The sequence below is a fragment of the Azolla caroliniana genome, unplaced genomic scaffold (genome assembly GCF_043228905.1).
Source record: "Azolla caroliniana isolate FFs.n. ecotype wild unplaced genomic scaffold, voAzoCaro1.0.p SCAF_6, whole genome shotgun sequence".
NCBI lineage: Eukaryota > Viridiplantae > Streptophyta > Polypodiopsida > Salviniales > Salviniaceae > Azolla > Azolla caroliniana.
Window position 1 is genome coordinate 14365385 of NW_028230441.1, and position 22880 is coordinate 14388264.

At 40.8% G+C, this 22880-nt stretch overlaps 1 protein-coding gene across 1 annotated transcript; it reads right to left on the reverse strand.

The window, feature by feature from the left end:
- Positions 1-6097: 6097 nt before the first annotated feature.
- On the reverse strand, positions 6098-10185 carry LOC147863172 (Protein kinase superfamily protein). Its single transcript, XM_087321092.1, has 3 exons — positions 9897-10185; positions 8595-8666; positions 6098-8510 (listed from the first exon to the last, which is right to left on the reverse strand). The coding sequence occupies exons 1-3, from the start codon at positions 9904-9906 to the stop codon at positions 6316-6318; spliced, it is 2277 nt and encodes a 758-aa protein (XP_087177218.1). The 5' UTR covers positions 9907-10185; the 3' UTR covers positions 6098-6315.
- Positions 10186-22880: the final 12695 nt, after the last annotated feature.

The following is a 22880-nucleotide window of genomic DNA, read 5'->3' on the forward strand; positions in this document are numbered from 1 at the left end:
AGTACTACCTCCTTCTTATCACTTCGGACTACTCTTCTTCATATCCCGTCAGCTCCATTTTGGTATAGTGTGTCTTGTATGAGACAGAAATATCTGCTCAGCACCGCTAACCGCTTCTGTTTGTCCTGGTTCATTTCCTCTAGTGGCAGTCTGCCACTTAGGAACTACTGCATGTCCGTCATCCACTTGTCTTCAACTGGTACCAACGCATCTATTGCTTCTTCCGCAGTGATTTTGAACAGCTGTGCATCCAAAAATTCATCCCGAACACCACTCAGGTAATCCGCGACTGCGTGTTGTACTCCGGTCCAGGCTTGTGGTATATATGAAACTCGAATCCTTGTAGAGGTAGGGTCCATCGGGTGAGGTTACCCATGAGTGAAGCTTTGGAAACCAGATATACTAACACCAAGTGATCGACATGGAATGAAAATTTCCAACCTAACAAATAGTGTCGGTACTTTGTCACACTATACACTATCCCTAAGGCTTCCCGTTCCGTCATTGAGTAATTCCGTTTGGCCTTCGAGAGTTTACGGCTTGCGTAGTATACCGGCCAATACCATTTCGGTTCGGTCAACTGCATCAATACGCTTCCGATTGCAGTATCCGACACATGTTGTGGAAGCCGGGACTTCCAGAAGAACTGTAAGCACTATCGAAAGGACAAAGGGGGAGCTGAAGGTGTTGAACTGAAGAAGATTTCAAAGTGTAAAAGCACCTCAGCCCTAGCGGCAAAGCGAAGAGGAACTGTTGTTCATCAATGAACAGAATGTTATGAACCTTGTCGATGACGAATACACTTGGGTGGTCGACTCAAGTGCATCATTTCACCTGACTCCCAAGACAGAATGTTTCTCATCGTATATAGTTGGCGACTATGGTTGTGTGAAGATGGGAAACAAACATGCATGCAAGATTGTGGGATTAGGAAATGTATGTTTGCTAACATCGAGAGGCTACAAAATGGTGCTCAAGGACGTACGTCATGTACCAGATATCAGGCTAAATCTGATATCGACTGGACGGTTGGACGATGAGGGCTACAATGGTAGTTTCCATAACCGAATCTTCAAATTCTGCAAGGGGAACCTGATTGTGGCTCGGGCCAAGAAGCAAAATACATTGTATGTATTGCATGCACGACTATGCCGAAACGAGGTAAATATGGCGGCAGACACAACCGACGAGTTGTGGCACTGTGCCATATGAGTCAAAAGGGGATGACATAGATACTGGCTGAGAAAGATCTCCTACCAGAGATGAAATATGTGCATATGGACAATTGTGTCGACTGCCTGGCCGGCAAACAAAATAGGGCCTCTTTTCGCCCTAGGCCTCCGATGCAAATAAAGACTGCCTTGGAACTTGTACACACCAATGTATGTTATGTAGACGCAAGATCTCATTCTAGTGGACAGTACTTCATAACCTTCATTAATGATTACAGCCGGAAATTGTGGGTTTACGTGTTGAAGATGAAGGATCAAGTGTTGAGTGTTTTCAAGGGGTTCCAGGCTCGGACCGAAAGGGAATCCGAACAAAAGCTGAAAGTTATCCGAACAGGAGAGTATAGAGGGCAGTTCGAAGAATACTAGTAATCGCAAGGTATCCAGCTAGAGTATATAGTGCCGAAGACGCTAGAATTAAATGGGTTGACCGAAAGGATGAACCCGAATATCATGGAAAGAGTCCGAAGTATGGTGGCACATGCAAAATTGCCAAAGATATATTGGGTTGAGGCATTGATGATGAATGTTAGAAGGTACCATAGAAAGTGTGGTCTGACAAAGAGGTGTCATACCAGCATCTTAAGGTGTTTGGTTGCTTGGCCTATGCAATCTCTATTTGATTGTCTGCAACTTAGAGACATCACACTGCAAGTTTATACTCTTTACTTTGAGTGCTTTTAAGCTCTTTCATGTCTAATCAACACTTGTATATTTCTCTTTATTCTTTGTGGGTTTTCACCTCATGTTGAGGTTTACCACTAGTAATAAAAGTGTTACTATAAAAAAAAAACTCCTATGACACATTAGTTATGTTACATAGTGGTGGTGTTTTCACACACTTCACATATTCTCAATGTATTTTCCCACACTAGGTTAAGTTGAGTTTGATTCTCAACAACTAAGTTATGTTTATTTCAATCATTGATTTGCATCGGTTACTCGACTTTAAATTTATTTTAATACGGATAAAAAGAGGTTTTGGAATTATTCTATTGTCGTTGGACTAGGTTCAAAAAGTTGATGCAACGTGTAGCACAAATTTTGCATACTTCCTTTTCTTTTCTTCTTTTTCCGAGAAAAAGCCGCTTCCCATTGGTTAAGCGAATCACATAGTGACACCTTAGATCAAATAAGGGGGGTCAATCACTATCCACATAATAGCAAACGGTTGCATGACAAAACCTATTATTTTTGAACCAGCATCAAAACACAACTAGCAAGCTTTTGAATGCAACTAGACATAATTTCACTAAAAGCAATATAGGTGATTTGCTGACCAGGGGGAGTAGAGCTAGTGAGGTAGCTGGTAGCACCATTTCGGATGTCCTAATGTGAAGTCCACCAATGTTGTAGTTTCCTAGAGTGAGATAAATTGTGCCCATGCAACTCTTAAGACTCTAAATCTTCCTACAAGTTTTCGAATTGTGCACGCAAGGATACTACTAGATTAGTCCATATAGTTGTGATGGCATCTGCAATTGTGTGTGTTTCCCTTGAGTACCATTTGAGACATCTAAATTTCCAAATATTCCACAAACCGATTGATGCCATAGTTGACCATACTTCTTACAGATTTCATCATCCCCAAATTTGCGTGCATCCAATCATTGTCCATGTCAAGTAGGTTCTATGCACTATGAGTGCTAAGGATGACTCCTACGCTCCACACATCTATGCATTCTTTGGTAGAGACCACCATATAGCATAACCACATGAAATCGAGCCTTCCATGTCACATGTCATCAGAATGCATATAATTGTTTCCCAAATCATATTTGCATACATGCAAGATCACAAGCAATGTTCAATCAATTCTGAGTCGTAATTGCAGCTCCTAAAGGCGCCATCTTTGCCTCTCTGTTGTAGCCATTTACCAACCAGGAGGGTTTTATGGCTAATAAGCCAAAGAAAGGATTTGCATTTTTCAAGCAAGTCAGCTTCCCACATCTTTCTCCAATAAGCTTGCATCAAGTTTCATCTAATCCCTCCTCCCTCCATTTACTACCAAGCGCATCTTTGTGAATTCCATGTTGTTGAATGATATTTCGGCCAATTTTCGCTATTACTAAAACTTTTGTTTTTTTTTTTGTTTTTTTTCCTACGTCCCATTAAAATTCTTAGGGGTCCTAGGTAACTTTCTCTAGCTCCACCCCCTCTTGGATCTAGACTAGAGATGCATCATGCTACTTATGGGACCCTAGGTCGATTTCCCAATTTTTTACCACTAGTAGTAATTAACCATACTGGCTTCGAACGTCCCTCTTGTGATATGTTTACATCGTCATTGACCTGTATCTATATATATCAGAATGCACCACATGCTTGACCTCATGCAACTCATATGCTGTGTCAAACCAGCTAGCCCATTGATACCCTGCATTTGTGCCATCTATGTTGTCCCTTATTCCCTCATACAATCTTATAGTGTTCAAAATCACATTCAGCATAGTCACCCATTGTTTGCCTTTTTCTGTATCAACTGCATTATAAAGCCCCTTCTGTTCACACCAAGATGCCAACGTGAAGCTTCCATGCTCTACAAAGAATTCCTTTTCTCAACAGTTTCCAGGCTTTCATGACCGATCATATTAGTCCATTGTCCATGCTCCGCGGAATCTTCATGTTCAATTCCTTTATAAATGCCCAATAGGGCATGTCTAGACATTAGCAAATTTTGCATACTTGATAGAAGCCCAAAGATCAACCAATAGTTATGAATGCATGAATATTAATGGCTTTCTTGTTTCCAAAACATATATATACTCTATAGAGGAATGTGAAATCTTGCAAGATCAATTCAACATGTATAAAAATGGTGTTGGGCGATTTCGCAATGAACTATCAAAACCAAACATTGCAAAATATAAACCTGTCTCGTGGGGGAGAGATATGGGTACAATTTGCCCTTACTATAGTCATTAGATTGTAGAGTATTGTTTCAAGTATTTTATCTAATTTTTCATTATTTTTTTAATGTTGTTAATATTCTAGAATGATATATGTTGCTTGCTTTATAATTATGTCATAGTATTGCTCTTTTGGAGTTGAGAAAGGATTTGAAGTGCACATGCATTGCCACACAGAAAAAGGAGGAATCATTTGAAGGTGAAACAAGTGGAGAGATTAGTATGTCTTAAAGAAAACTTAAGGCTTGTTTGGAACCCTCAAACTCATGCAAGTCTAAATCTTACTTGTGGTTGTTGTTTAGACAAGTCATTTATAGGGTAGTTAATGAGCATGAGCCTTGTGTGTTTGTTGTGGTTTAAACTTCATCATTATATTACGAAAATATTATTTGATTTAGGGGAATCCGAATGAGCTAGGCACAACCAATTATTTTGAAATGCCTCCCTCAACAAATAATATTGATGCTCAAGTTACACAAGCATATTTTGAGGAAGTTGATGTTGTGCATATAAGACATATTACTTAGAGTAGATCTAAGTTTGCCTCTATGATAGTGGATGAAGTATTGGCATGTTCAAGTTCTAGCACTATTAGAGGAGATTGGGGATGTGTTCATAGTCGTGCATGTGTGAGAGTTGCACGTACAAGAAGGGTACTTACTTGACAAGCTACAATTGTTGCATGCAACGTTGAAGATGGTAATGATGATGAAAGAGATCAACATGATGACAACATTGACAATGCCATGGTAGATTCATCTTCTAATTATTATATGGACAACTATGATGGTACAACAACTTAATCCTCCAATGATGATGTAGAAGAAGAAACATGACGGATAATTTCATTTAGATAATTTATTATCTGTTTTTACGCATTTATTTTAATTTAAGAACAAGTAGCTATGAAGAAAATCTAAGTTTCAATCACGTTTGACTTCCAAATGATTCGTGTTTCCATTAAAACGTTCAATTATGTTTTCCCTTCGTGTCTCCTCCATTTTAAATTATGTATATCATCTCTATTGAAACATAGATTACCATATATTATCCTCGAGCCACACTTCTTTAAATAATGTGCCTTGTAATTGAATGTGCTGATTGCCAATTGTGAAAAGCACATGTCAAAATAGGCACTTAGATCTTCATAATTAAACGTCCGAAGTATTCAACATATTCAAGTATTTCAATGCATTCAACCAATTCCACCTTAATTAAAAGTACCTGAGAGAGAGTAGCATACATATTGTTCGCTATGGTATGTTACATATATTGCAACCATGATCCAGATAAACAATAGTGAATAGATGTGTGTGTAGATTGTGTGCGAGTAGATGTGTATATTCAAATGGATAGAATCGATATTGTTACATCTGGTGAGAAAGCAGTGGGAGAGTTAATTGATCAGAGTAGTATAGATGGTGTGGTACTAGAGGAGGGTGGGGAATTAATGTAATGAAAAAGAAATTTATGGTAGATGAGATGAAACAAGGGAAGTGACGAATGCATACAACAATGGGACACATACATAGTATCAACATCAAGCAAGTAGATGCCATGTTTGTGTTGCAACAATACACACTACACTTTCCTAGATGACCTCTACCTTCGTACATACGTACTTCAGCGAAATAATGTACCTTTCTCTAACCAGATACTCTCTTTTAAGTTCAGCATACCATGGATTACATTTTTTACATTGGTGGTTTCCAAGAACATGAAAAAATCAACCCAAGAGAATCTTTGGATTTTTCTGCTGTTTGATCTTTGGTGGTCACATAAGCTTTATAAATTTCTTGGGAGTGCTAGTACGTCTGTGTGCCTGTTTTATATACGTAAGAGATTTAGACCACAAAATGGAACAATTTCCATCCATCAAAGGCATGTGTATGTGTTGTCTTAACCATATATAGAAAAGCTGCTCTTCAAAGTAGCAAAAAAGATAAATGAATGAATGAATGAAGAAAGAACATAAAGTAAATAATAAGCAGGATTTCCTGCTGAACAAAAAAGGACAACCCACTTTTACATGGAAGGAATTATTCCAGAGGAGAAAAGAAAAACAAATTATAGTTATGCACATCTCATGTCAAGGAGATCCTAAGTCTCTCTTCACTACTGTTGAAAAACTTCCCTTTTATTGATGATCACTGATTATAACACACCACATGTCTTTTTCAGTCGAGGGAAGCTCCGGATGTTCCGGAAGATTCAGCCACATCATCTATTACTCTATTCATTGCCATTAGCATCGGAAGGTGTTCGACTCTTTTCCCAGAGTCTTCATCATGAAGAGCTCTATTCAATCTTCTCAACCATATATCATAATCCACCGGATATGGGGTTCCACAAAGACTATCAACATAATCAGCAAACGCTTTTAATACCGCAGAGATCTCACCTAATTGTTGCTGAATTGTTCTCCGAGCCCAAGATCTCTCTCTCCATTGCAATGCAGACTCAATGCTATCAAATTGAGGTGTATTTCCACCACATAAAAAATAAAGCAAATAAACTAGACTCTCGGCGTCTGATGCGGGACAAAGTTTACCATCTTGTAGCGCGTAAGTAGAAGAGAATCGTAGACTAATCCCAGGGCTATCTCGATCTTCGAGGATAGCATGACCCCACTCTACTAGTACATGATAATTCTCTCTATCAGCTCCAGTAACACGTACTATATGCTCAGGGGTTATATCTCCATGTTGAATACCGGCTGATGTGGCACTTCGTAGACCCGAGAGGCAATCGCGGCAACATCTAAGTGCTTCTTCTGGAGTAAAAAATCCATGCTTTTGAACAACAATATCTAACGATTCCCCTACAGGCGAGGTCACAAGAATGGGTGTTCCACACCACGGATGACCACATCTTCCTCCAGGACTTTGTTTTGTGCACGTGCCTGAGTGTATAATCCGTCCTGATGCCACAAGCTGGGGTAGATATTTACTAGATATTCCTCTTTGTTTCATTACATTTAAAACACGTGTTTGTCTTTGCACCTGATACCATGTGCCCATGTAATCCCAGGAAGATTCTTGTTGGGAAGGATGAGCTCCTACATACACATTCAAAAGCTTGTTTTCCTCCTCCAATGCAACGCCAGTGTAAACTATCAGCTTTCTAGAATCACCAGAGTATTCAAGTATTTTGAAGCCTCTTTGCCAACGTGAATCCTCAAGCCATAACACAGCCCCTGGTTCAAGTTTCATTCTTTCTAGCTGCTTTACAACATCTGGCTCGATCTCCTCTTCAATCTCCACAATCTCACCATGACTTCTATTAGGATGAGCAGCGACTACCATATCAGTGCCATTTTCATGTCCTTCCAATCTTCTACGTTCGAGGCACTTCTGTTGTATCCGAGCCTTATGTTCGGCTGCCAACTCAGCAATCGGTTTCTTCGGTGTCCCTTTGCATTGTCCTATACTATAAAACGTAGCAAGCAAGAGTTGAAGAGCTCCATAATCACCCCAATTCGCATTACCAAACCTATTCCATACTCGCTCAGTAGTAGAAACCCTAACATGTGCTTGGTCCTGTATCCAAGAGGCTGCAGCTTCATATACTTTTGTAGAACTTGTATCTAATTCACTTACATTACCTTCTACTCTCACCACACTACCATATTGAGAATTGACAAGCAAAACATGAGCGACATCTGGATTCTTCACAATAGCTGATTTTCCATTAGCCATTCTTCGCGATAAGAGCATGTGAAGTGCATAGAATATAGCTTGAGATACAGTTTCATGAGAGGGGATATGACCTTCCTGCTGCAAAGGATCATTTCCAAGATCAGGTTTCAACAGCACAAACTCTAATATATGCTCCCACAATGCATAAGATCCTTTAGTACTTTTTCCTACTAAGGCAACACAATGGGGTCCTTTAACATGCCGTGAAGAACCCATTTTCTCGCCATAAGCATGGTTTGAGCCGAAACCATGAGACCCAGTGATAAAGAAAGGAAATGGGTCCTCGCATTTCCAGAATGTCTCCCATAACCCTTGCGCACTTGCATGCAAGAAGTCTTCAACACCAAGACATGTCTCAACTTCAATGGAAGCTCCAGTTGATGAGGAAAGATAGGGCATCCGAAGAAGCTGCTGAAATTTGACACTCTCCAATGCAAAATCAAATTGCCTCAGTTCATCTATTTGAAAAGGTGGTTGGTTTTGTTCTTGAAGAGTGGGATTGTGTTCAAGCCAATTTTTCAAGGCAACACTAAAAGCTTCACTATCTGTAAACTTCTTCAAGAACTCTTTAACCCCATTTCCACTGGGACTAAGCAAAGAACCAGAAGAACGCCTCTTGGGGGATGCACCAATCCGGCTCGAGCTTGCAAGGCTTTTTCCATCCAGTGGTATACCTGAAAACAACAAAAACAAACACATACAAAAATGTCTAAATTTAAAGATAGTGCATGAGGAATAAATTAACCAAGAAAAAGGACCTGGCGATGTTATGTGATGGATTCTCTCTCGCCCATGCCTAGGTGAGCCTTCTTTATCTTTTGGATGCCTTCCTGCAAACGTTTGATTAAGTGTATTAGACTACAGAGTACATTGATTTCCATTAAGACCATATACAAGAACCTAAGCTAAAGTGGGAAGCAGAAATTTAGCAGTCAAAGGTTTGGGATAGGTCAATCAACATTGACCATACACATTTCCTAGGATTTAGGGATATATATACAATGATAGATACCCTCTTACATGCCTTCTTTCTCTCCAATCAGTAAATGAATGGATTGCCTCGCTTTCATTATCGAACCAATGATCATGTGATGGGCAATCCGCATGTAGTAGGGATGAGGATTGGTAGGTAGGAGTGTTCTCCTCTTTGCTTATTTTCTTTGAACATAGATTGATTTATATTAATCCCATGATTAGGAGATCAAGTTGGTATCCATTGTGTTTTGAATCTGATGTCACCATGAGTATGGTATAGACACATGCATGTATAGACACGTCAGGGATGAAGAAAGATGTATATGTAGCTTATGACCATGCATCTTGGAGCTGCTATGGAATCTAGCATATGTCTAATCAAAGGAAGATGGAGATTTTCCATAAACTTAATCTCATTTCTATTATCAAGCCACTGAAGTTCAGGAATTGTTTCCTTTTCAGGTGTGAGAAAACACCATGATTTCTGTACAATTTTGCCAGACATTTAAATGTATTTCGGATTTCGCTTTCACTATAACATATTTTTAAACGTGAAAGTTCAACATTTTGGCTCACTAGGTGCATCCACAATTAATTCCAAGTAGTATATAGCCTGTCATTTTCACTAATAAGTTTTCATTAAAGGTAGTACACTTTGCAAAAAGCTTACTTTCTCACTCTCTCTCCTTATATAGGACAAATTTGGCCATGGTGAGAATTGAGCTCCAGAACTCTGGTTCGCAGATGTGCACATATACTTTGATGTGAATTTCTTTTGCTTTTACTACACAGAAACGGCATATAATTTTGACTTGATCTGTCTTGATCTTCACAAAAAGGCAACCCATTTTCCATTTCTCTTTGCTGCTAATAATAATTCACATCTAGATCTATATAATTATCTAATGCTGGAAAGAATAATAGAAAACAGTCTAAAGATTGTTAACTCTTCACATGAAGGAATGCACATCTGAGCTTAGATTACGAAAGCGGAGCAATTCGTTCTTTAAAGCAGGAAACAAAATCAAATTGAAATTTCCATAGTATAGATAGTATCGCATAAATAATGTCATGATGTGACATACCTGCTCTCATGATGAAGCTGCTCTGGAAAGGACTTTAGAAAAACTAGCAGGAAACATTCAAAAGGGCGTGAGAGTGAGAGTGAGAGTGAAGAGGAAGAGAGAGAAAAGAAACTCTGCAGATCGAGAATAGGGAGAACACAGAAAAAGAGGGATTTCTTTACATATAATGAGACTAAATCGAGCAATAAGAAAAAGGGGAAATAGTGGGGGATTTGTGGGACTCTGTTTTTTCTTCAAGAAGTAGTAGGGTTTACTGAAGAATTCACAGAGAAGGCCGGGGGAGGGGAGGAGGGAGGGAGGGGTCCTCTGTCTGTCTGTCTGATGGTAGTCACTGATGTTAGAGAGAGAGATATATACATACATACATACATACATACATACATTGAGAGAAAGAGAGAGAGACAGAGAGTCAAATTTGTGGGTTTGTCGGAGAGAGAGAGAGAGAGAGAGAGAGAGAGTGTGTGTGTGTGTGTGTGTGTGTGTGTGTGTGTGTGTGTGTGTGTGTGTGTGTTCTGGATTTTGGGCTCTTTCTTTCCTTCTTTACTTTTGCTCCTCCTCAAATCCCCCTCTTTCCTTAAAAGAACAACAATAATATTGTCTTTGTATTGTATAGTATGTATTGCAAATGCGCCCATATTCTTCAAACGAAGTCGATGGGAACTGGTATCCCATTCGAATCATCACTTGCATGGACAAGAAATAGCACGTCAACCCTGAACCAAAGGGCTAGGAGGAAGATTATATAAGGTATGGATTTATGATAATTGCCCACTAGAACAACTCGACTAGGACCCTTTGGAATATCATTGGAACATCCTTAATCAGAAGAAAAGGCGGTTCTTCGCCTATACGGCGAGCATAGGAAGGTGCCTACTACTCCAAAATCTAGCAACTAAACCCCCAATTAAAAATAGGTGGGCATGACACATCGTACCTGACTTCTTCTTACACAGGTTTTGGGAGAAACTATGGATTACCGATCTCCCCCAAAAAATGAAGTCATTCTTCTGGCTGCTCAACCATCATGCCCATCCAACCATGGAATGGAGCAACAAACGTGGACTGGACCCAACTTGCCACATGTGTGGTGAAGCAAATGAATCATCTCGGCACTGCTTCTGGTATTGCATACATGCACAAGAAATATGGAAGCAAAGTTTACAGATACTAGCTTGCAAGGGAGGTTATGGAAAGGTCTCATGGTCGGCGGCCCAATGGCTCATGACGGGCTAGGAATCATGGTTTCCCCAATTCAACGAATCGGTCCCCTTCATGCAATTGGAGAGAGGAAGTATTAGAACAACCAATTCTCCATCTTGATGACAAACAAAGTCAACAAAGCTGAAGTCATTGTGAACCATACTTGCAGGTCTAACAAGATGGCATATATGAAACCATTGTTGCCGCAAGATCTTCCAAGGGAAGCCCATCCCACCAGCATAGGTCATCATGGAACTTTGGGATCACCTCATCACCTCCCTTCGTGGGTCATATTCAAGGCAAAACAAACTCACCATCCAAGGCACATGCAACCTTCATTTTGAAATGGTGTAGAACACCAATGCTACGATTGCAAGGTGGTAATACACAATGGTGCTATCTCCTGCAGTAATGGCTCTTCCCACCGGGGACTCCCCCCCATGCGATATCCACCCACCATCCCTGGAGTGTAGAAGGATCCCTCTAGTTTAGAGTTAATCAAAGTCATGGAGATCTATATGAGGCCTAGCCCTTGTACATATGATACCTCATGTCTTTCTTCCTAACTAATAGGTAGCACATTTTTTGTAAAATAAATAAATCATACTGGAACAAGGAAACCCCCCTTGTTTTTTTCTTCCAATGGTCTCCCTTCCTCCTTACACACACACTCTTTATCTCTCTCTCTCACACACAAATGAATGAATGAAGGACAAGTGTACAGTTTATCTATTGCAAGGTGAACCCTCCTCTCCCTCCCCCAAACTTATATTGTTGGTTGGTTCTCTACGATGACTAACAACTTTAACTTACATAAAGCTCACCACTCATCCAACTTTGTTGAAAACTTTTAATCATGTTGGGAAGAATCGCCACAATCATTTTTCATGAAGAGCATCAATTGTGAACCCATTGCCCATGCTCTAATTGTACCATAGACCTCAATAGCTTGTTGGGAATATGTCCCTCCAATGGGAGGAGCCGACTGTTTGGGCCAAGAAGTGCCGACAGTCAAAGACAAGGAGGATCCAATTGTTAAGACCGAGTGTCGATGGTTGAAGAGTCGACTGCGAAAAAGTCAAATGTGAGAATCAACTGGGTGAGTCGACAGGAAGGAGATCCAGGTTGAAGACACGACCAACTAGTCGGACCGACTAGACAGATGACACTAGAGTCGGATGATGGCTACTTACCATTATAAATAATAGTAGTAGTGATGTGTAGTAGGGGCTACACTTGTAAATAGCCCATATGATGTATGAGTATAAATACATCTAGGGCAACGTAGAGTGTAAGAAGAAGAAGAACAGTGTGATGTGTATAGTGTAGAGTAGTGAAGCACGTGCAAGAGAGAGGAAGAATAGCGAGAGAGCGGCACCATAGTTGTGTGTGTAACAGCATGCGCCAAGAGCCCTATGAAGCTGATACACTCCATAGAGAGTGTTGTAATCTTCTCCATTTTTATATCCACTGTATAGTGAAGCTTTGTTCTCGTGGTTTTTCCCTTGTTCAGGGTTTCCACGTAAAATCTGTGTGCATTGTTTTGGTGTGTGTTTCGAGTTGTGTATTCTTAGTGTATTCTTCTTGTGGATTAACCATTCATTTCTCCACAAACTGGTATCAGAGCTTGAGGTGCAAGCATGGAAGGAGGTGTGAGCGGCTTCCCAAGTATGATAGTTCTAAACTCATAGTCCTATGCAGATTGGAAGATAAAGATGGAGGACCTTCTCATAGTCAAATACCTGTACAAGCTGATCGACAAAGCAAAAATACCCACGGGGGTATTAGAGTCATAATGGAAACTTCTTAACAAAAAGGTGGTGGCCACCACCCGATAGTGCGTCGATGTAAGTGTCTTTCAGCATGTGGCAAATGACACAAATGCCCACGAGATGTGGCAGAAGCTATCAGGTCTATACCAGAGGAAGAACGCCCTCAATAAAACCTCACTGATGAGAAAGATCGTACGGCTGAAATACAAAGACGATGAGAGCATCGTTGAACACATCAGCACATTCATGGGGAATGTAAATCAACTTGTTGCAACCAACTTTCCCCTTGATGATGCGATGTGCACACTGCCGGATAGTTGGGAGAACCTGGTGGTTACTCTCAGCACCTCCTGTCAAGAAGAAAACTTATCTTTACAAGTAGTGAAGACAAGCATCCTTAATGAGGAAGCGAGAAGGAAGGACAAGGGTGTCTTGTCTCATTCATATGTGAATGTGTCACAACATTCGAACAGAGGAAGGAACCGACAAAGGAGTCCACCAAGGAGAGAAAAGTCCCACGCGAGATCCAAGTCCAGAGGTAAGCTAACATGCTTTTATTGTGGAAAGCATGAACATTTCCAAAAGGACGGCCGACATCTTAAGAAGGACAAGAGTGTTGGTAAAAATGTTGAACCAAGGAAGATTCCTGATGAAAAGAGCACTTCGGCCATTGCTACGAGCAATGAAGAAGTCCTGTTCATTTGTGAACAGGAAAGTGCAAATCTTGCAAGCAAAGAATGCACTTAGGTGATCGACTCTGGTGCATCCTTCCATATAACTCCGTCGAGAGAGTATTTCTCGATTTAACATAGTCGATGATCATGGTTATGTAAAGATGGGTGATAATGGAGAGTGCAAGATAGCCGGAGTCGGAAGTGTCTGTTTGATGACGTCAACATGGTGTCGGCTAACTTTGAAGGATGTTCAACACGTCCCCGATATAAGATTGAATCTGATATCTTCTGGAAAGATGGACGACGAAGGCTATAGTGGTAGCTTTCATAATGGCAAGTGGAAGTTCTGTTGTGGAAACCTCATAGTGATCAGAGCACAAAAAGAGGGCACACTGTACATGATGCATGCATGACTGTGCAAGTTGGAAGTGAATGTGGCAGCCGATTCGAGTGGATAGTCATGGCATAAGAGGCTAGGCCACATGAGTGAGAAGGGTCTACCTCTATTAGACGATCAGAAACTTTTGCTAGAAGTAAATGGAGTGCACTTGGAGAAGTGCGTCGACTGCTTACTTGGAAAGCAAAACAGAGCAACATTCCACTCAAGACTATTAGAGATCTAGGTAATAAGTAAGCTTAAGATAAGGATAAACTAATGATAGATAGAAAGGAGAAAGAGAAAGAAGGGTGCCGATCCACCCGACCACCCCCGAACGAAGGGATCGAGACGGACTCGAGCCTCGATCGGCGTCCCATACCACTGTCATGGCGTCAAGTCGTACCTGGTGCTGGCGCGCTCGCTACAAGAGTTGACCCACCACAAGAGCAGAGTCTCGATGTAGTCAAAAGATGATCCAATGAGGGTAGCTAGGCCTCTTATTTATAGCGATACCCAAGGCCCCCAGGCAAGTTCACACTTGACCTAATGGGTTGTCTCAATCCCGAGGATTAAAAGTAATCCTCCCCTTCTTTACACTCTCGTTTAACCCTCACACTTATCCACGTAAATTCTCACCACGGGATATTAAATGGTCATGCCCGTAACATACTCCCCTTCTTTAAAACATTGCACTCTTGCAATAGAAAGTTAGGGAAGTTTGTTCTTAGAGTATTCTCGCGTTCCCATTTGGCATCTTTGATAGATTTGTCTATCCATTTAATTTTAAATTCTCGGATTTCTTTAGTATGTAACTTTTTTGTTTTAACATTGAGAATTCTTTCTGGTACATGTGGTTTCAAAGATAAATCTTCAGAAGTAACCAGAGTTTCAGTTGTAACTGTGTTGTCGCCAGAACCTAGAAGTTCTTTTAGACGACTCACATGGAAGACTGGATGAATTCCAACACCATCGGGAAGAGCGAGATGATAGGCTGATGACCCAATGCGTTTGAGGACTGTAAAAGGTCCACAAAACCATGGGGCTAACTTAGCGCACTTACCCGTAGACAATGTCTTAGAATTGTGAGGTACACGTAAAAATACCTTCTGTCCAGGGTTGAATACACGAGGTTGCCTATGATGGTCGGCATAAAAACGCGCTCTATCTTGAGCTGTTTTTATATTATCTCGTGCAATATGCAACATATCTTGCATATCCCGAAGAAAGTTTTGCGTACTTTGCAACTCATCATGATGTATATTAACATCAATCGGGGCTCGTGGCTGAAAACCATACATCAACATAAAAGGACTATATCCCGTCGACGTATGCTTGGAGCTGTTATAAGCAAACTCCAAAATTGGGAGATAACGTTCCCATTTTGTTGGTTTTGCACCAACGTATGCTCAAAGCATGCCCTCAATAATTTGATTTACTCGTTCTGTCTATCCATCGAATTGAGGATGATCCGTGGAGCTCATGCTCAACGTAGTTTCTAACTTCTTAAAGACTTGCGTCCAGAAGTCACTAGTAAACTTTGGATCTCGATCACTCACAATATCCATTGGTAACCCATAAAAACGAAATAATTCGTCAATGAATTGGTAAGCCAATTCAAGAGCTGTTATCGTGGTTTTAGTAGCAATAAATCTGGCCATTTTAGTTCGTCGATCAACGACAACCCAGATGGCATCATGACCTTTTTGGGTGCGAGGAAGGCTAACAATAAAATCCATGGATATACTTTCCCACTTATTGTTGGGAATGTCCAAGGGATGTAAAAGTCCTGCGGCTTTAAGTCGCTCGGCTTTGTTAACCTGACATTGGTGAAATTTAGTCACATAGCTATGTATGTCAGGGCGCATCTTAGGCCAATAAAATTGAGTGGAGATGAGAATGAGTGTATGATGTATTCCAGGGTGCCCTGCTGAGAGTGCATCATGGCATTCAAAAAGAATCCTCTTTTTGACCTCGGGTAAATCTGGAACACAAACCTTCCCATTACGGTAGAGCAGACCGTTAGTAATGTAGAAGTATTCCTTCGAGGATGTGGTGGTGTCTATTCCAGACTCAACTCTTGCCCAATATTTTGTGAAATAACTGTCATCAGGATACTTCCCTCAAAGGTGATCATAAAGATCTGATGTTATTTCAGTGAAGCTAAGCATGTTAACTTCACGGATGCGACTTAGTGCATCTGCGACAGTATTCATGGAACCTTTACGATATCGTATGGAAAAATCAAAGTCCTGGATGAGATCTGCCCATCGTGCCTTACGACCTTTTAGGTCTTGTTGGTCACAAAAATATTTCAAGGACTCGTGGTCCGTAGTTACCACAAAGCGATTTCCATAAAGATAATGGCGCCATGTTTTGAGCGCATGTATAACTGCAAATAATTCCTTTTCTTGAACGGTATACCGACATTGAGCAGAATCAAGTTTCTTACTCTCGAATGCTATTGGTTTACCATCTTGATACAAGACAACACCTATAGCATAATCTCTTGCATCGGTTTCAACCTCAAAAGGTTTTGAAGGATTAGGTAAAAGAAGTGAAGGATCCTTGCAAACCAGGTCCTTGAGTTCCTTAAAGGCGACGTCTAGTGTAGCATTCCACACAATAGGTTTTGTAGACTTACATGTTTGACCTTTTAAAATATCAGTAAACGATGTCGTCAATTGGGAGTAATTACGAAGATATTTTCACAAAAACCCGACAAAACCAAGGAATGATCGAACTTCTCGAATATTCCGAAGAGTGGGCCAAAGCTTGATTTTCTCGATGCGAGAAGGATCAATTTCAACTCCTCGTTCGGTTATGAGATGTCCAAGATAAGTAATTGATTTCTTGAAGAACTCACATTTTGAAATCTTCGCATAAAACTATTTGTCACGCAATGTTTGTAAAACAAAGCGGACATGTTTCGCATGTTCTTGTAATGTACGGCTATAAACTAAAATATCATCCAAGAAAATAATGACAAATTTTCCAAGTTGTTCTCGGAAAATGTCATTCATTTCTTGTTGAAAAGTAGCCGGAGCATTGGTCAAACCAAAAGGCATAACCAAAAACTCGTAATGGCCATAGAGCGTACGAAATGCCGTTTTAGGAACATCATCCTCACTTATTCGTATTTGATGGTACCCAGTACGGAGATAAAGTTTCGTAAAATACTAAGCTCCCTGGGGACGGTCAATTAGATCGTCAGCTCGGGGCAATGGGTACGAATTCTTGATCGTCACTTTATTCAAGCGTCGGTAATTAATACACATATGCCATGTGCCCTCTTTCTTTTTTACCAAGAGAACTGGTGCACCCCATGGAGATTTACTATAACGTATATAACCCATTCGTAAATAGTCCATGAGTTGCTTAGCTACCTCATCCTCTTCAGATCGATTTAAGCAATAAGGAGGTATACTTATTGGTGCAACACCAGGTACAATATATATACGATGGTCTATATTACGTTTAGGAGGTAACCCATCTGGCAGTTCACTCGGAAAAACATCACGAAAATCATTTAAGATTTCATCAAGTTGTTGTTGTTCAAAATATGTTAATTGAAACGAGACATTATCGATATTATAAACGTGAATGTTCGGATCAAGTACACAATAAAATAGAGTAGAACAAGACAACTCAGATATTGATGGACACGAGGAAACAATCGAGAGGGATTGTTTTTTGACACATTGAATAAAATGAGTACAATCGTTCAGTACAAATGTAATTGAATGATGAACCCAATCAATAAATAAAGAAGAGTTTTTATTATAAAACCAGGGATAACCCAATATTACATTGGTGGTACAAAGATTCATTACATGGAAGTCTACTTCCTCTATATAAGTATCAATAGAAATTCCTAATGAATGAATCGCCCCGTTGATGTATTGTACTCTTCCATCAACCAAGTGCACCGTGTAGGTGTGATCACTTACGGTGGGTTGGATTCCCCATATCTGAACCAAACGATCATTCACAAAATTGTGTGAGCTTCCCAAATCAAATAAAAATTATACAGGAGATCCATTGATATACCCGTTTGCACGTAGTAAATCATTGGGACCCAATACATAGTGAGGGAAAGAACATTGACAATTACTTAAATGATGTGTATAGACCTGAAGGACATTAGGAATCTGACCTTTATGGTCTGCAGCTTTAGCTTTGTTGTCGTGCTCTTTCCGTTGGAGCTTTCGACATTGCTCTTTTGTGTGACCCTTCTTTTTGTAGAATACACTAAAAGGATGTTGTCGCTTACAATCGCGATCCAGAAATTCGTTGGGTGTCTTGCGTTTCCCAACAAATTGCGACTGCTTAGTCCCGAGCGCTTCGTTGGGTTTGTTGTGGTCCTTCTTCGAAGTGCGTTGATAGCGAAGATCTATTTCAACGGCCTCTTCGAAGGATTTTGGATCCTTATTGTGCACTATCTAGTGATAGTCCGAATTGGGGATGCCATTGACAAAACAAGCTATTAACCAGTTATCCCCTTCTAGACCCGATTTTTGGATTTGGGTTCTAGCATGGTGAACATAGTCTTCTAGTGAGGAAAATTTCCGACTAGAGAGGTTCATTAAAGCTTGTGCTACCTCGATTCGAGAGGGAGGTTGTAGAAATTGGCCCTTGAAAACTGTGACAAAATCTGTCCAAGTATCGGGCAATTTCCCCAACGTACGGAGCCCACGCCACTAGGCGGCGGCCTTACCCCCGAGTTCTCGGCCGACATATGCAATCTTCGTACTATCTGGCGTGGGATAGAGCTCAAAATGAGACACCCATCGTCCAAACCATGTGCAGATTGCTTCTTCGGTTCTTTCCTTTTTGTTTCCCGTAAATGGCTTAACGACAAATGATGGTTCACCTTGTCTCTCATCAGGTCTATTAGTCTCACGTTGTAGACTAATGACACGTGCCTCAAGAGCACTCTGAGATTGCCGAAGTTCGGTAATCTGTTGAGCGGTGAAACTAAGGTATTGGGTTATTTGTGCCAAATACATCTCAGTGGACATTTGTCCAGGAGGATTCCCTTGAGTTCCAGCAGATGACATCGGGTCGTTAATTTGAGCCATTAAAGATTATTTCTGGAAAAGAAATAGGATAAGGTCAGAGAGATAGTCATAACATCATGTCGTGATGTAAACATATCATGGGCAAACATTAATCGATATCATGATCTCACGTCAATACCCCTCTAAACGTATGAGATGAGGTTCAAGATCAGGTTAATATGGTAACAGAAAGGTGTTTTAAAAACCATGGGGGTGACAATTTAATGTCTTTCTCATATCTCTATATTGATTTTTTCATGGCGGCTCCCCAAGGCTCAACCATGTATGTTCGCGTCATGAGTAGTTTATACACGGAAAAAATGTTAACAATAAACTATGTTTCTTTGCCCACATATGTGGTTTTGGCTCTTTACATCCTATTACGAGGACCCCGAGGTGCACTTAGACCTTAAGTCTAAACATGTGTTATAGTCATATGTATCAAGGATATTGTATGGTCTTGGTCATATTTGAACTTGAGACCTCAAGAACAAATACATTAAACACTTGAGCCAACCAAGTAAGTTGCTCTTCTCGAATGCTTAATGTTTGATGCGTATAAGAGATATGTGAGGCATTTGATCATATATGTTTTGTTTAAAAGAACATATATTTCAAGGGTCCTTATTTCGCCCTCATTTACCAAAACTATGTTGGTACGTTACCTAACCTCAAGTCTCGTAATTACGATGGCATACGCCAAAGTGCAACCTAATGGTCAAGCCAAATGAGCCCTCGTTTCGTAGTAGGCCCACGTGGCCCATCACATGGTCACGTCATTACGAATGTCTCTCGTAAGAACGAGCTCATGGTGGCATCGTATCCATGTAACGAGGGTGGGATGTTGGATACGTGTGTCATTGGAGCGACCTCACTTGAAGTGGGTCAAGCCCTACGTACTCAACATCATTATGGCTATAGGCGTTTCTTTACGTAACGAAATCGAGGTCATCAACGGGGTTGTCAACAATAAAAAATTGTTGAAAAAGGGATGGTGACAACGCCATTCTCACAAAAATGTGAGGACGGCCACCAACATCCTTTTCCCGACAAGGACAACTTTCGATATAATCACGTAATAACAAATATACACATGTTTACTTATCACATATATACGATCAAATACGTATATACGTGACCACATATGCCTATATTAAACATATCGTTATATTAAATAGCCACAAATGGTATGATCAAGATACGTAATCGAGGTATATACCTCTACGCACACGAAACATCCACAAATAAGAGATCATCGTAATACGCAATTGAGGTATTGACCTCTTACGCATACGAGACCAAACGCATATCCTTTACAACAAATCAAGGTATTAAACTCATACGCAAACGTAACATATGTTCGTGAACGTAATACGTAATTGAGGTATTAACCTCGTACGCATACGACACTCATCACATATTATTTATATGTCAAACGAGGTATTGACCTCGTGCACATATGTAAACGTTTTAGATAATCAATTAAAGACCATTACAACATCATTGACTTAATGAAAAAAAATGACATATAAACTAAACACATGATTAGATGGGAGAAGAGAGAATAGAAAAAAAAATTACGGAAAGAGTTACCGAAGTTCTTTGTTGATCGTTGTCTAGATCAAGGCCGACTGCACATCGATCGATCACCATCAATCAAAAGACAAAAGACAAACAAAGAAACATTAGTACATAGCTCTGAAATCAAATATTAGAGATCTAGGTACTAAAGTAAGCTTAAGATAAGGATAAACTAATGATAGGTAGAAAGGAGAAAGAGAAAGAAGGGTGCCGATCCACCCGACCACCCCCGAGCGAAGGGATCGAGACGGACTTGAGCCTCGATCGGCGTCCCATACCACCATCATGGCGTCGAGTCGTACCTGGTGTTGGCGCGCTCGCTACAAGAGTTGACCCACCACAAGAGCAGAGTCTCGATGTAGTCAAAAGATGATCCAATGAGGGTAGCTAGGCCTCTTATTTATAGTGATACCCAAGGCCCCCAGGCAAGTTCACACTTGACCTAATGGGTTGTCTCAATCCCGAGGATTAAAAGTAATCCTCCCCTTCTTTACACTCTCGTTTAACCCTCACACTTATCCACGTGTATAGAATACTACGGTAAATTCTCACCACGGGATATTAAATGGTCATGCCCATAACAAAGACCACCAAGAAGAAGAGAAGTGCCATTGTAACTAGTACACACAGATGTGTGTTATGTGGATGCTCTATCGCATCGAGGCGAACAATACTTTGTGACTTTCATCAATGACTACAGTCGGAAGTTGTGGGCTTTCGTACTAAAGTCTAAAGATCAAGTATTGTCGTTTTTCAAGAGTTTCAGGCAAGAGCCGAATGGGAGTCGGGTCGAAAGGTGAGGGCTATCCGAGCTGACAATGGTGGCAAATATAAAGGGAAATTTGAGGAATACTGCGAGGCCCAGGGTATTCAAATTGAATACATTGTACCAAAGACCCCTGAGTTGAATGGGCTTGTAGATAGGATGAATCAAACAATCATGGAGAGAGTAAGGAGCATTCTCTCTCATGCTAAACTACCAAAATCGTATTGGGCTGAGGCGATGTACACAATGGTTTACCTTATCAACAGGTCCCCCTCAGTACCATTGAAAGGTGATGTCCCACAAAGGGTGTGGACAAGAAAGGATGTCTCCTACCGACACCTGAGGGTGTTTGGATGCTTAGTGTATATGCATGTTGCAAGGATAAGAGGTCGAAGCTTGATAGTAAGTCAAAACCATGCATATTTATGGGATACTTGGAGGACGAGTTCGGCTACAGGCTATGGGACTTAGCCAATAAGAAGGTGGTGAGGAGTCGGGATGTAGCTTTTTTGGAAGACAAAACAATTGAGGACTGGAAGCAACAAAAGTCAGAATCGACTCCCAGTCGTCCTCGACTACCACCTTAAGACTAGCTGAACAGACACAAACGCTAATCGAAGATAGCTAGATGGAAGAGTTGAATCAGAGTCTGTCGACTCAGAGCAACCAACCTATCAGTCGGAGTCAACGGACCTATTGAAGTAGATCGAAGAATACGAATCAGAATCAGTGGGCATCTGACAACCGATCAACATGAATGAACCTAAGCCGAGAGAAGACTTGGCAGACACATCCAAGCTAGAGCCAACGATGAATGGAAGGAGATATCCTCTCAGAGAGAGAAGAGCACTGACAACATATGCCACTCAATACATCCTCTTGATTGATGAAGGTGAACTAGAGTGCTATGACAAAGCCATTACCGACAAGCACAGAGAAAGATGGTTGAGTGCAATGCAAGACGAGATGAGATGGACTCCTTGCATGAAAACTACACCTACGACCTGGTAGAATTACTGAAAGGTAAGAGAGCACTCATGAACAAATGGGTCTATAAGGTGAAGACTGAAGAAGTTGACAACGCGCCTAGGTATAAAGCCCGCATAGTAATGAAGGGGTTCCAACAGAAAATGGGTGTCAACTTTGACGAGATATTCACACCAGTCGTGAAGATGGCATCCATCCAAACTATTCCAAGCGTAGCTGCTAGCATGGACCTACAAATCGAACAGTTGCATGTCAAGACAACATTCTTGCACGGGGAGCTAGATGAAGAGATCTACATGCAGTAGCGCAAAGGCTTTGCGGAGAAAGGGAAAGAGAACCCGGTGTGTAGACTGAAGAAAAACTTGTATGGTCTGAAGCAAGCTCCACATCAATGGTACAAGAAGTTTGAATCCTTCATGACGGAACATCGGTTCCAAAAAATACAGGTTGATCATTGTGTGTTCGTCAAAAGGTACAAAGAAGGGGACTTCTTGATTCTCTTATTATATGTAGATGACATGTTGATAGTCGGTCAAGACACAAGGAAGATCGGGAGCTTGAAGAAAGC

Excerpts from the sequence above, each read along its gene's own strand:
- LOC147863172 (XM_087321092.1), bottom strand. Across the intron at positions 8,511-8,594 it reads CCATCACATAACATCGCCAG|GTATACCACTGGATGGAAAA; the intron begins GTCCTTTTTCTT and ends TGTTGTTTTCAG.